The sequence below is a fragment of the Mus caroli genome, chromosome 5, assembly GCF_900094665.2.
Source record: "Mus caroli chromosome 5, CAROLI_EIJ_v1.1, whole genome shotgun sequence".
NCBI lineage: Eukaryota > Metazoa > Chordata > Mammalia > Rodentia > Muridae > Mus > Mus caroli.
This window is the reverse complement of record NC_034574.1, coordinates 96,876,050-96,891,718: the sequence shown is the minus strand read 5'-3', so window position 1 is coordinate 96,891,718 and position 15,669 is coordinate 96,876,050. Positions and strand designations below refer to the sequence as shown.

The following is a 15,669-nucleotide window of genomic DNA, read 5'->3' as shown; positions in this document are numbered from 1 at the left end:
CCAGCAGTTGGGTTTTATATTTATTGCAACTACAATTTTTCAAAGAACATTAATTATTTAAATTTTGTTCAGACATGCTTAAATCTATACAAAATGACAGTCTCTAATCCCTTTGAGAAGAAAGCTGTACATTCAGGGTTCTTCATCGTATCCAGGCGTTTCACCCTGTTGCAAGCATTTCCAGGTGGCCTCTGTGGGGTGTCAGTTCTGTGGCCCTGCCGCTGGCTCACGGGGACGGGCTATAGCCCACGGCTGTCAGCGGTGCGGTCCTCGCTCCAGTGGGCATCTCGTTTCTCTGCCACGAGTTTGATGAACTGAGAGTGACTGGCGTACAACTTGAGCTGGTCGCTGATGTCCACCCACTTCACCTTCCCCGCGTCATCTCCGGCCTCCAGGGTGAGGTTGTCCATTGTCTCCCCTAGTTTCCAAAGACACAGCACCAAAAAAGGGGGAGGGATTGTTTATTCCATTTCTTAATGCAATTCTGGATCATCAAAAGTCTTATTAAAAATAAGATTAAATCATCATTATTAGGTGACCAAGGAATTAAAAACCAGAATATTCCAAAAGGCCTGAACTGTAATGAAATATTAGATGAAAGTACTAAGAAGAAAGCTCTTCTCCTTTAGACCAAGAGAGACATAGATGCCATTTTATTTGAAACCCTTTACAATAAACTCCAGAAGGATTAAATATAAAAAGCCTAAAAGCAAACTTCTAACTCATTTTGTGGTCCAATGCTATGTAGTCGATGCCAAACCACAAACTAAAATATAACATATTTACAACTGTATCTATTTACAGCTGTATCTATTTACAACTGTATCTATTCAGCTGTATCATTACTTATAAATGCCATCATTGCTAGACATGTAAATGGCTACTTCCACAGGTATATTGATGGTGTTTACCCAGTGTTTTAGAAAATAAATTCTCCCACTCACTCAGTAGGTGTGAATGCCTTGTATACCAGACTCTGCTGCAGGCACTGGGTATATGAGGAGTTTACAGGTCTAGGATTCAGCTCAGTGGTCATTACCTGCCTAGGAAACATGAAGTTCTGGGTAGCAATGCCAGTGCCCCAGAGGACCGAGGCAGAGACATCGCTTAGCTCAGAGACAGCCTGGGCTATATAATGAGACTCTGTCTCAAAAAATTATCCAAAAAAGACAGAGAGAAAGCTATTCAAGGCAACACATGTGTGTGCTTTGCCTGTGTAAACATATATGTGTGCTTTATGTGTGAACCTAAACATGTGTATGTACTTTGCATGTATGTATATAAACATACGTGTGTGCTTTATGTGCGTATATAAACATTTAGTATTATATTCTACACTGTTTAATTTTTATTTATTTTTATGTGTATGGGTGTTTTGCCTGCATGTATGTCTGTGTACCACATGTGTGCCAGGTGCTAGAAGAGGGCAATGGGAGTTGAACCTGGGTCCTCAGCACGAGCAGCCAGTGCTCTAACTGCAGGACCATTGCACCTCTCACTCTTAAAAGTGGGCAGGATCAAATTTTTCACCTTTACGAAGCAGGTTAAAGAAACAACAGTGATGTACAATGGAGTGCCACATTCACTAAACACGGAGGTGACTGAGCCTCACATGGTAATCTGGAACTGTAATCCCAGTGTCTGGCAATCAAAGGCAGGACGACTGCCCATGAGTTCATGGCCAGCCTGGGCTATAGAGTGAGCTCAGGACAGCCTGGGCTATGTGTCAAGACTATCTCAAAACAGAAACAAAAAACAAAGAAAGAAAGCAGAATATGTTTTCAAGTGGAAGAAGAGCATGCAGCTCTAGCACCTTTTATCGTCACTGTGCCGCTACCCAGCGTCTGGAAGAAGCTGAGGCGCAATGTTAGTGAGAGGTGGTGGTTTACTCTGTCTTCCCTACATCTATTCTCTAAGTAAGTTTCAATTACTTTACCTGTGTAAAAACCACCACTGCAGTGAGACAACAAAGCCCTCCTTAGGAGATAATGTCTGGCAACAGGCGCTGAGTACCAGGCTGGCACCCCAGTTGTACATCTATCACCTCTACAGCCTACATTATGAGGCTGTTACCTGAGGACAGCCTCCAGCATCCTGTGTTTTATTGGAATCAATAATATCTAGGCTTCCTTTTACTCCTCCAACTACCTGATCGACCACTCAAAACAAAACTGTTCAATATTTAAATACACAGAGTTCAACAGCCACCTCTCTCACAAGAAGAAAGCTGAACTGAAAACAGACAGTTTTCAGATCCAGCAAAGAGCATGGGTCACGGGACACACTGCCACCCCTGGGGCAGAAAATCCCCTCTTACAGCAGGGAGTGGGAACAGCAACCAGTCTGAACATATCGTTTATGGTCCTCATGAACAATTATTTTTCCAAATAATTAATTTGGTCTAATTGAGATTAGACCAAAAGAGGATCATTCCCTTACCAAGGAGACGCCCAAAAGTGTGGGGAGGGTTGATCAGTGAGACGAGGGGACAGGCCCAGCCCCTACAGCTATGGCAAAGAGATAAGTCATCGGAGCACACTCCTCGGCAGAGAAACAGGTACAGGTCTACAACTGCTTGCCTTAATTCCTTTTGTTAGATAAACTATGACCTTAGAATTCATGAGCAAAGAATTTTCTTTTTACAGAGGAAGAAAGAGCAACCACACATCAGATACATAATTCACCTTAATCTCTGGAGGAAAGGTCGTTTGCTTTTAGCCTCACAGATAAATAGTGGGGTGTGCACAGCTAAGCTGTGGAAGCCCCATTCTGAGCTCCACTGCACACATCCTCTAAGGTCCTGTACTAAGGAACAAGCTCAGCATCTTCCTAGAGCTGCTGCAGAGAGAAAGGAGACGGTGCTGGAGTTTCCCAAGGCCAAGGAAAGGCCGAGAGAAAGGGGACCTCCCAGGTCCTGGCTGCCCAGGGAGGACAAGTGATTAGCATAAGATTGGGCAGCTCAGCCAAGGACCAGAAGAACACGGAGTTCTCTGGAAGCTGGCCTTGTTTCATTCCCCTACAAATGGATGCCAAATGCTTAAGACACCACCCAGCCTAGCAAGAAAGGCTTCCTGTGGATCGGGGCTGTGTGAAGATCCCAATCATGCTGAAGACAGGGATTCCCTTCTCTCTGCAGTAACAGACAGTCTCTGCTGATCGAGTCTTAAACCCAGAGATCAGGAAAACAAAGCATGGACTTAACAACACACGCTTACGCTCACGACACACAGGGCAAGCCAGTCCAAGGCCGCGGCACGGCAAGGCAAACGGAAACGCCGTCTCTTACCCCATCACCAAACGGCCCACCCAGAGGCTCACCTGCTTTTGCAAGAATTGCACTAACTGCTAGTTTTACATTGCTTTATTTTAGCCTATAATCCAGCCTTAACGTCACATGCCATCAGTAGATTAAAGACATTCATTTAGTCACTGCTGATCAACTTTACAAGCTTTGTCTCAAGTCCTCTATTAACACCAACCAACGCCTTCGCCTGCAGACCAAGAACCGTAAGCTCAGTAGCTGATTGGTTTCAGAGGCTCTACTCTAGATCTGATGCTGGCCTAGTGGACCTCTTGGCTTCAGCTAGTCCTCCAGTTCCAGTCATATTTGAGTATAGAATTACCTGTTTCATCATGGTAGTTCACGGCTTCCGTCTCCATCCACGCATTGTCAGTGTTCCGAGGGTCGTCAACATACCCCTTATATATCTACTTCCAAGAGGGGAGAGAGAAGAACAGGTGAGGGTGGAAGGCGAGGCTGGAGCTTCCTTCCTTAGCTAAGACTTGTAAATATCCTGCTGCACACACCACACTACTGAACTGGACAGTCTAAAATGGTGAAAAAGTCTGTTATATTACATGTTTTTACCACAAACACACACACACACAAATGCTTATAAAGAAATATACATGGGAGCTGGAGAGATGGTTCAGTGGTTAAGAACACTGACTGCTCTTCCAGAGGTCCTGAGTTCGATTCCCAGCAACCACATGGTGGCTCACAACCAACTGTAATGGAATCCGATGCCCTCGTCTGGTGTGTCTGAAGACAGCTACAGTGTACATCTAAATGTGTGTGTGTGTGTGTGTGTGTGTGTGTGTGTGTGTGTGTGTGTGTGAGAGAGAGAGAGAGAGAGAGAGAGAGTGTGTGAGAGAGAGGAGTCAATATGAGCTATACTTTCTGCAAAGGTTCCATAATATAAGCATGTTTCTATTGTAATAATTTCTGTGATTAAAACTTCATATATTGAGAGGTTTATTGTTCCTGATAAACCTAGATAATATGTAGATAAATCTAAAAATTTAAATTTAAAGCTTATTGATACCAGAAAAAAAATCTAGAACTAGTCATCCTACACAAACATGGTTAAGACACCCTGACAGCAGATATAAAACCAGCAGGGCCCTAGGAGGCTGAGGAATGGACTCAGGAGACCCAGTCCTGGGCTGGAGAGAGCTCAGGCAGTAGGCGAAGGCTGGGCAAGCACAGGGAGATCTGTGCATCTCTCGAGCTACCAGCTGCAAAGTATCAGGAAGTGCCATTGCCTGGCAACCATTGCCTGGACCAGTTTGCCATAGCCTAACGCTGGACCAATTACTGCGGCCCAGTGTATGAGTTGCCTTTCTTGGCTGCTTCTGCTAGAAATGAATGCTTTAAGAAGTGCTTCTCAGAGACGGGAATCAGGCCTAACCAATAAGATCTGTCTCAAAAGGAAAGTAAATGGCACGAGAGGAACAACAGCTAAAGAAGTCTTCTGCCCTCAACCTTACACATGGAAGGACAGACAGACAGGCACACATACGCATATGCACACATGTGAGCACACACGTACATACAAAGACAACCTAGGTTACACAGCAAATACCTAACCAGGCTGAGCTTTGTGTTACATCCCTTAAAAAAACAAACAAACAAACAAACAAAAAAAACCCCACCAAGTTAAGAGATCCCAATTTTGGAAGAAAAACAAAGCAATCCAAATGACAGTCAAAAAGAAAAGAGGCTCTGTCATCTCATCACTGACTGCCACAGGCTTTCTGTGATGTTTTCTTTTACTAACACAGAGTATACAGACAATACAGGCATAGAGACATAAACCTTAAAGGATTAGTGATTTAAAAAAAAAACTGTAAAATAAATCTAATATGCAAAGGGCTTTTCACAGCAAGCTGAATTTTTGTAAACAACAAGATCTGTTTAATAGATTGTCAGTGTGTAAGAAAATAGCCTATTTGTCATGCGAGGTCAGCCCTCAGCTGAGAAAAAGTGGGTGGGGGAGAGTTGAGAGTGATCACACGAGCTAAGGCCAGGCTATAAACCCTTCAGCAAATGTGCTTTGTGAGCAGATCCCAGGGCCCTCCTGGCTGGGCCTGCGGGGGAGCTCCTTACCACGAGATGCTCTTGGCTGAAGAGCGCATGCAGTTTCTCCTCGATCTCCCTCTTCTCGGCACTGGACTTCTGTAATGAGTTCAGGGCTTCTTCACCAAACTCCCTTTTCAGGGTGGCACTGATCTTCTCTCCGGGGTCCACCATCCCCTGCAGACACATTTTTGAGAAGCGGTGAGCTTTGGCTCCTTGTACACATATTTACTGAGTGGGACAATAAACGTGTCTTACTGTATTTGCCCACAATACTCACCCCAGCCCTCTCTGAGAAGCACTTCTTAAAACACTCGTTTCTAGCAGAAGCAGCCAAGAAAGGCAACTCATACAACGGTACGGGCAAGGGTAATTGCTCGAGCATTAGGCTATGGCCAACTGTCCACGCAACAGCACTTCCTGATACTTTCCCAACTCAGACTACAAGGCCTGGAGGCAAGGAAACGGCACAGTGGCTCTTCCCCACCCATCTCGTCCACCTCAGCCACGATGGCATCTTCAGCAGAAAGCACCAGAAATGCCCCTTCTAAGGGCTGCCTCACTGGGTTTATCCAGAATGTGTCTCCCCAGAACCCACATGTTTCTCCACAGAAATAACTCATTCAGTTCCTTCAAAATGTCATTTAAATGTCACTTCCCCTAAATCCTCTTTTACTTTCTGTCCGATTTAGTTTTCTTTTATCGCCTACTGGCACAAGATACTTACTCATGACATTATCTGCCTTTCCCAGTGGAATGTAACAAAAGACAGGGGTGTGTGTTCATGTGGCTGTCATACCTCACCCTCTACAGTATTCACTCACAAACGTACAGAACCGGTCAAGGAGACCAACAGGTCTCAGAACGCAGCAACTACTGCAGCTGCTCCCGTGATCGGAATTTCAAATGGAAATAAATAATAAAATCCATGAAATCATTATCGTGAGAGAGAAGCTGGCTGACTCGGCTCGTGGTAACCAGCCTACACTGGATCTGTCAGCTACTGTCTGTAACTCATCCTGGTCTGACACCACAAAGAAAAACATATTCATGCCCACAGCAGGTTCATGTTCACATCAGACACCTCCTCCTCACAACAGGCATAAACTACAAAACCTACCACACTGAAGACATGTTTTAAAGGTCACTTCAACCATATCAATGGTACAAAATTAGCATGAGCTAAAAGTGATGGGGACGTGGAACTTCAAGAGAAAGTCTATTACAAGTGTCACCTTTTCATTATGCTTACAAATTGTAAGAATACCATAAGTAATACTAAAAATATAAAACTGAGTTTAAAGTAGGGGATTGAAATGGACCTTACATAATGAATGCCAACCTTATATGCCAGATGTTCAAAGGCTATCTCTCTGAGGTAAATATTGCTGTCTTCATTTTAAAGATGAGCGCCTGGAATCACCCAGCGGCAAGTGCACAGGACAGAACTCGAACCTCGATCTAGCCAAACGTTCATGTTCCTTCCAAAGATGCTAGAATTGTCCTGAATTCTAGAAACCGTCTATCATCCTAAGCTTGGTGACAAAGATCAGTCACCTCACACGGGAGCCTCACAGTGACCCGCACCAGCATCCCCAGCAGGGGGCGCCACGCTTACCCCCGGGATTGCCCACTCTCCACAGTCTTTCCTCTTGATGGCAACGAACTGCAAGATGCATTTCCCAGAGACAGGGTGTGTGATCTTATTCCCGCTCTCGTCCCTTTTCCACCTATGGACAGGAACACAGAACAGCAAAGGCTGCGGCTTCCACCCTCGATGACATCAGAATAATGTCTTCTCTCTTACAAAATACACATTTACCTAAAATAGGCCAGTTTAAAAAACTGTTTTTAGTTGACAAATGCTATGTTCACCCCAGTTAAGGAAGTTTAGTTCACACAAGGGTGCTGTATTCTCTGTGAGGAAAATTTAGATTACACTCAGTTCTTACTACTTAAAGCCTGTCAAAGAAAGAAAAAGCTCAAAAGCATAACATAATCTGAAGAAAGCTTTAAAAGGTGTAGCGTGGTATTTTCCACCGAGAATCCCCTTTAGAAACTGAAAGGATCAAAGAGACTTGCCAATGCCTTTATTGGTCACGTCACCCTGTAATATCAGAAAAACAGTAACTCGGTTTCAGCTGAGTGTAGTGATGTCAGTCTCTGTGCTGTCTTAGATTGGGAACCCGGGGGACAGGGGGAAGCTCCATCCTATACTGTCCTATGTCTTGAGTTAAATCCCACGGTTGGGTGGCAATCAGCTCAGAGCACACCTCCTCTGAGCCTTCTGAAGACAAATCCCCCTTCCCTTCCTATCCCACACCCCCAGCTCCCAGGATCTTTCTGAAGGTCATCTAGACAAAGGAAAGGATTTTGTCTTTGCAGCAGGAACTGGGCAAAGAAAGCCCAGGGTCGCCCCTCACTGTGGGGAAGCCTGTGCCAGCACACCGTTTGGGGGGCTCTCCGCAGTTCTTTATCTAACCCACAATTCCTCAGGGCTCTGGAGCAGAGCTAACGACCAGAGGGGTGCATTACAACAAGGAGCTTCAGACTGAAGAGCGCGGGAGACAGAAATAAAAGAAGAGCTGGTGCAATGTTTGTTTCCGAGATACCAGACCCCAGAAATGTCATACAGAAGAATGAAATGTTGGTCCAAGGAACTCGAGGTCCGGCAAGTGAGAGGGAGGATGGAGCTCGAAGCTAAAGATGCAGGGGAATGTTTACACAGCACAGTTCTCAACTCTGTGTCCCTAAGAGAGTCCGAGAGTACTGTTCACACTGTAAGAACTCACTCACTGCCACAGAGGCAGGGTGACTCGGGCAAGCAAAGTGACCTAAAGCCAGGAGAAACACTGCCACCATCAGCACTCGCTGTTTTTCTTTTACCGTTGCCTGCCAGATCCGTAATAAACGCACTGGAAACTGAAGGTACAGCTCCCACAGGGCCCTCTCCCTCTACAGCATTCTCTGCAAAGGGCAGCGACCCTGTGCGAGCAGGGTACCCTATGGCTGCCCCATGTCTCCCTTCAGAAGTAACACTGTTTACAAACAACTTTACTCTTTCAGACGTTTGAAACCAGTGGGTAAGAGTGACCTGTCCCTTCCCGAGAGCCCCTGGAGGTCTTCCCTGTGCCTTTCTACTGAAAGCTCTGGATTCTTTCTAATGGCATCAAGTTCTCTAGCAATCACGCCTTCCCGACTGGCATTACAAGAAAACAGGCTTACTAGAGAACACTAAGCCATGCTATTCCAGCTGACTCACACGCCCTATGTTCAATAAGTCTCTTACATCAGGAGGACGAGCTGAATGGCGGGGCTGGGTCACCTAGACTCGTATAAGTACACGGTGTGACAGGCACACAATGAGAAAATTGCCTAATGACACATTTCTTAGAACTTTGTCTCCAGTGCTGAGCAATGCATGACTGGACTTAGTCAAATTGCATGGTTTTTATTTCAAATTTCAAATTTTCAACCTTGCAAATGAAGCTATAGCTCTTCAATGACTAAAACCTTAATTCTTATACTTTTTATACCTTCTAATATACCTCCTCAGTGCTGAAAAGAAAGAAAAAGACAGATGTTTAATCAATATCTGTTGGGTGCATTCAAAGTTTTGACACTGCAACATGACTTTGTCATTTACAAACCTCATGTTTGAGAAATGGGCTCTCAAGTTACCGCTCCCCGCCCCCGCCCCACCCAACAACATGTCATGTTTAAAGTGAGGGTATCCTGTTATGCTGGGCCACAATCTCTGGGCACATCGTGAAGCTTGTGGGCAGTAGCTGGACATGCCTGGCAGATAACACTTGCTGGACTAACGGACTGCTGATTGCTGATTCTGAGGCTTGGAGTCAGGCCTCAAATTCATAGCAATCCTCCTGTCTCAGTCTCCCATATGTGGGGATTACAAACATAAGCCACAACACCTAGCTACAACCACAGCTTTGTCTGTATCCATCACGGTGATTTCAAAGTCCCATGTCCTTATAGAACAAACATATAGTTCTACACACACACACACACACACACACACACACAAACACAGAGCTGCTGCCTCCATTTTTCTGGTCACTTAGCTCTTTACTACTGAAGCTCTTTCCCGGTCTTTACCTGGTTATAATAGGATCTGCAGCATGATTTGGGCCCCATCTCCCCAGAAGACCCCGGCCAACGAGTCCTGTCCTCCCTGCAGGGTTTCTAGGGTAGAAAAGAATAAAAGACCACCATACAATCAATGGAATGCATTCACCTTTTAAAATCTAGCTTGACACAGCATGCACGTGTATACACATGTGAATGTGTGTGGACAGGTGTGTGTACATGTGTGCAGGCATGAGCCTGATGTTTGACCTGAGGTGTCTTTATCAACAGCTCTCCAGTTAATGACAGAGGGGCAATCTGCCAGTTTAAGGCAGCCTAGCTAGCCAGCTTACCCCCTGGGACACCCTGTCTCTGCTCCTTTCTTGAGTCCTAAGCCAGCATGCCTGCCCGGCTCTCCTGTGAGCTCTGGGTGTCCAAAGTCCTGTCTCTAAGCCTGTATGAGAGCTTTATCCAACAGCCCATCTTCCCAGCCTTCAACTAACTTCTTAATCTAGTTCACAAGGCACTCACGCCCATGTATTTTACTGCTGATAAAACTGAGTGACTTCTTAGATTGTTTTGTACTAAACTCACAAGCATTGTTTTTTTGTTTTTATTTTAAAGTCACCAGGAAAACTGACAATAATTTTTTTTTCAAAATCACAGGACAGGAATGGGAGGTGAAGCAAAGGAGACTTGATGTTAACATTACTGGGCTTTACTTGACTTGTGAATTACGTGTGTGTGTGTGTGCGCACATGTGCGTGTTGGAGACCAACCTATAGGAGTCAATGTCTCCCTTTACCACGTATGTCCCAGGGATCCAATGCAGGCAGTCAGCCTTGTCTCGGGCCTTACTTACCCACTGGGCAATCTTACCCCAACACAAACAAAGTAGTTTTAGTCTTACAAGGCTTAGATGTCTAGATAAATTCTTACTTTCAGCCATTAGTTCATTTAATAAATAACCACTGAAAAGATCATTTTAATCCTTTTTATAATTTATTCAGTTAATGACTTCAACCTACAAGATAAAATTGTGAAGCCATGCCTTTAATTCCTACACTTAACTAGTTGTATGCAGATTGCTAAGTCTTTCCCAGTTTGACTTCAGCGAAAATGTAATCACTTCGCATATATAAATTCTGCACCTCATCTGGCTTTACAGTTATACTCTGAACACCTTCTCTTCCCTTTGAGACTCGGCCCCTTCACCCCAGCACCTACCTGGGTCTTCCGTTTTCAATCTCGTACAGGCCGTTCTGGCTCTTTCTCTCAACATGCCCGTCCTTTTCATTAAATTTGGGAGAGAAGTTGCTTTCACTGCAGTGGGAATGACAAGGCACATAGAGCAATGATAAGATGTCACCCGCAGCTTGAAAATATAACTCACTGCCACTCAGAATAAATGCAGAAGGACTGAGTTCTGATTTACAAATCATCTTAGTTAGTCAAAAAAAAAAAAAAAAAAAAAAAGCTCTAGGGGCAAAAAAAATCTTTCAGCCAAAGCAGAAAAGGATGTAGTGTTATGAGCTGTGGTATGCTTCTTGTAAGGAGGTTGGAAGCCCCTCCGACATGAACAGAAATGTCTGCAATACAGAACTGTCTGTGAGCACACTATGCCAACTGCTGGCTCCCACAAGACTCCACATGCAAGATTTCTCTGAACACTGTGATTCCTCTACTGTTCCAAAGTAACCCTAGTTACTTTAGTTTAATGCATATTGGTTAATACTGTCAAATATTCGTATTCTCAAAATTCACAAGGAGTGAATTTATCCCATCAACTATAAAAGAAATATGATATTTAAAAAGACATAATCCTCTGGAAATGCTGGAGATCCTGGACTGAACCTCAATATTTACTGAGCTGCACCTGCACACTTCAGAAATGAGCACTGACTACACTTAGGTCATGCCTCAACAGAAACACTTTGTAAATAAACAGTGTTAAGAAACTTGCAAATAGGCCAGGCATGGCGCACACCTTTAGTCTCTGTTTGGGAGGCAGAGACAAGGGGATCTCTGAGTTTGAAGACAGCCTGGTCTGCGGAGTGAGTTCCAGGACACCCAGGGATACACAAAGAAACCCTGCCTTGGAAAACAAACAAAAACAAAGCAAACAAACAAACAAAACAAAACCACCTTTGCAAATAGACCCAGAACCCACACAATGCAATAAACTTCTATACAGTTAGCAAAAGCATTCAGAACAGAAGCTGTGAATTTTTATATTGCATTTATACTTTCTGTTTCAAATACATTTTAGGTACTTATCTACCACCCAAGCCAAAAACTCCATGAGAACTAGAAGAAACAAGCGAAGACTAGCTGTAAGTGCTCTTTTGTAACTCTATCTGCCACCTGCACCCATCCCTTCCCCATCCCTCCCTGGTCCCTCACTCTCAGCCTTTCCTCTTCTCTTCACTCCATACCGTCCCCTACATGGACATCTGTTTACATATGGACATCCGGTAGAAGACAGACTGAGCATGAGGGAGACCTGAGGCTCTCCTACAAGTTATACACCGCAGCCGTCACCAGGCAAACAGTGCTGCTCCCTTTGTCTTTTTAATTGACAATCACTGTAAATATTATGGGTACAGAGTGATGATCTGATACACATAAAACTGATTTTAATGTAATGACCACATTAGAGTCATTAGCATCTTCTTACACATTTGCCATTTCTTCACATAGAGAACTTCTGAAATTCTCTTCTCTAGCTCCTTATAGAATATCTAACAAAGTATTGTGAACAACAACACCCACTATGCCATAGACAGCAGAACTTACTCTCCCTTCAGCCTGGACGTGGGGAACTGCTGGCTATCTAGTGGTCCACTTCTGCTTCCTAGCCAGTAGTTAGCACTCTCCTAACATCTACCTCAATATACTGGCTTGCTTGACTTTCGTTGTTAGAGGTGCTGGGGTTGCTGTGTTAACCCCAATGGTGGTCACTCTCAGGAGTCTCATCTACTCACTGAAGAGCCTCTTACTGGCTTAAACTGACCAAACATGCCGGGCTGCTGGCCAAGCTCTAGGATCCCACAGCCCTGCCTCTCCCGTGTTGGGGTTACATGCCAGCCTCCTGGCTTCTTCCATTGGTGCTGGAGCCCAGCTGCTTTCACAGTAAGCACTTTACCTGAGCAACACCCCCAGCCCCCACCCAGCCTAAAACGTCAGACCAATGGACGGTCTGCTTCCCAGATATGAAAATAAAAACAATGTTCATAAGGATGGTATGTAGTACTAGCTCATGGTTAATACATTAGAAAAGAAAACATCACCATTGCATGGTCTCAGTATTGTAGAACCTACAAACCTTGGGGAGACTGAGGGCAGTTTGGAGGTCCCCAGAGACTGAAAATAGAACAGGGGTTGGGGGACTGTGTGGACAGCCCACTCAAGGGTCACTGAGGAACACTTACATAGGGTTAAGGTCCTGGTACTATTGCACACTACAGTGACCTCAGAGCAGCAATGGACTATTGCAAAAGGCTAGAAGAAATTATATGGGATGTATTCAACTTAAAGTAAGGATGTGTAAGGAGAAGGCTATGTTTGTGTAAGCTGATTCAAATGTGCACGTGCATCAAAACATCAATATGTGCAGTCTTATAAACTTAGGCTGAGAACTGACCGTAGGGGTAGACCACTTGGACGCTTAGCAATGCCTGGCAACAAAATAAGTAAACTAAAATAGTTAAAATAAAGAGAGTGAATAAACAACTTTTAAAGATAACTTTTAGATTGAGTTTATTTTATGTTTATGAGTGTTTTGCCTGCATTTATTAAGTGCTCCATGTGGGCATCTGGTGCACATGGAGATCAAAAGTAGGAGTTAGAGCCCCTGAGGCTGGAGTTATGAATGACTGAGCACCGACATGTGAGTGCTGGGAACCAAACCTGGTCCTCCCCAAGAGCGACAAGTCCTCTGAACTACTGAGCTCTCTCTCCAGCTCCTGAGTGCTAGTCTAGAAGGAAATCATTCTACTACGGTGTTATATTTATCGCTACAAGAAACATAAAAGCAGGCAAAGTGGGAATGACATTTCTGAAAAGGCATAAATGAGGTTTTGGTTCTGTGGGAGGGTTAATTCTCAAGATCTGCTGTCCGGCTCAGTGACCACAGTTAGTTCTGAAGACAACACCTGAAGCTTGCTCAAGCCAGAGCTTGAACGTCCCTACTGCAGGAGACATCTATGGGCTAGAGATGGCTATGTTAACTGTTTTACTATGGTAATCATTTCACAATGTATGCATGAATCACATTCCTGAGCTGCACATACATATAATTTTTGTGATTACAGCTCGGCAAAGCTGGAAAGAGAATATAATCATAAAATAGGAAGCAGTCCAGCTCTCGTAGTGACAGAATCAAAGCACAGCCCTCCTCTCTCTTTCCCATCTTTCCATGCTCACAAGCTCATCCTCGGATATGGTCATCTGGAAAAGAATGTGACAAATGTTTCCACAACCTCTAATACCAGCCTACCTCTGCCAGAAACAAGAGGTGCACAACTGTTTACCCAAAAAGAACATGCAAAAAACAGATACCACCAGTTGTTATTACTCCAAAACAAACAGCAGCGATTCCAAATAGATTTGCCCATTAGGGGAAGTCCTCACAAAATTTGGCGAAGAATAAACAAGCGTGGACTGATTCAAGCAAAAGCAGAAACTCACTTGCAACAACACCCAGCATGGATTAATGTGATTTTTTTTTTTCAAATATCAAATGATAACTTAAAAACCCTGGCTTTCCATAAGTCTGCTTACCTGATCTGAGGGTCCGCCCACTGGGGTCCAGCCAGGACGGAGACGGCGGTGTACTCCACTGGGTTGTAGTCCTGCCACTCGACAAGCCAGCCCACCTTCTCATTCGGAACCTGACTTCGCTCGACTTTTGAACCTGGGTAAGGAGAAGTCCGGGCCTTGTTGTGGGAATTCTCTTTGGCACCATTAGAACCAGACATGATGTTGGCGTTAAGGTGGAACCCACAGGATGGAAATGTGTTTCTAAGGAGAGAGAGAAAAAAAAAAGATAAGCATCTTATAGACATTCCAAAAGCATGTGAATTAAGGAACCTAGTTCAAAGATCCAGAAACATTTGTCAATTTCAAAAACCTGTAAAAATCAGAAAATAACACGACAACGACAACTGCATGTGTGTACTGCTCTTCCAGAGGACCCAAGTGTGATTCCCAACACCTAAGCCACACAGCTCACAACCACCTATAACTCCAGCTCCAGGGATCCAAGGCCTCTGACCTCTAAGGCAAGCTCTCAAAACCCTGCTGCTTCATTTGCATGTGCCCTGCATCTACAAGGCAGGCCCGCGGCCCTAAGAGGCTGGGAGCAAGTGTGAGGTAGGACAGATGACTTGTTAAGTAAAGTGAAAGTTACAATCCCTGGACAAGCCACCAGATCAAAGCCAGCCTGGCCTGCTCAGCAAGGCTGCCTCACAAACAAATGAAAGTGGTAGGTTTTCACCATTTTCCTATCTGAGGACAAGCTTGCTTCAGTTGCTCTAGATCTGGAAATCCAAGTTACAAATTCTTTGAAAAATGAAACTCTTCCTCACTCAAACCTGAGTGTATATAACACACGTATTTGTCAAAATTAGCTGGAGAGGCGACACTTCCGCTAGGACAGCTACTTAGGCAATCACTACGGACTAGAGTTCAGAGCCCAGTACCGATGTAAGAAGCCAGGAGTCCCACACACACCTCTGACCCCAAGGATCCAGCCTAGCCAAAAAGACACAAGCCCCAGGTTCAAGGAGAGAATCTTCCCCAAAGGAGTAGGCAGACAGTGAGTAATAAGTCACCAACATCGTCTTCAGGGCACCGCATAGGTGCACAGACACACACAACTGTGCCTGCACACGAGCACGCACACACACCCGCACACATGCATACACACACACACAAAACACCCATAAATATTTTTTAAAAATAAATAGCAAAATATAATCAGACTATACATCTTCCCCACAGAGGAATGCTAATCCACTTACGTCTGCTCTCCATTATGGGACCACACTGGCTACTGGAACAAGAATACTTACTATGTACATAACCAGAGCCTAAATCTTTTTTATTGCATTACAGGACTGTGCAATTAACAGAAAGGAACTAGGAAATTATTAAAATGCATCTTACAAAGCAAAGATCAGTTCCTAAGACTGGCAAGAAAGAAAGAAAGAAAGAAAGAAAGA

General features: G+C 44.4%; 1 protein-coding gene across 4 annotated transcripts in view; it reads right to left on the bottom strand.

The window, feature by feature from the left end:
* Nucleotides 1–7: 7 nt before the first annotated feature.
* Nucleotides 8–15,669, bottom strand: part of Nudt9 (nudix hydrolase 9) — an 18,235-nt gene continuing 2,573 nt past the window's right edge. For all 4 annotated transcript variants that reach the window (XM_021163515.2, XM_021163514.2, XM_021163516.2 and 1 more), the window contains exons 2-8: nucleotides 14,228–14,467; nucleotides 10,673–10,768; nucleotides 9,476–9,562; nucleotides 6,978–7,089; nucleotides 5,390–5,536; nucleotides 3,624–3,708; nucleotides 8–418 (exon numbers count right to left, since the gene is read on the bottom strand). In XM_021163515.2, coding sequence (XP_021019174.1) covers nucleotides 240–418; nucleotides 3,624–3,708; nucleotides 5,390–5,536; nucleotides 6,978–7,089; nucleotides 9,476–9,562; nucleotides 10,673–10,768; nucleotides 14,228–14,424 — 903 coding nt within the window. In that variant the 5' untranslated portion in view covers nucleotides 14,425–14,467 and the 3' untranslated portion in view covers nucleotides 8–239. The remainder of the gene's footprint in view (nucleotides 419–3,623; nucleotides 3,709–5,389; nucleotides 5,537–6,977; nucleotides 7,090–9,475; nucleotides 9,563–10,672; nucleotides 10,769–14,227; nucleotides 14,468–15,669) is intronic.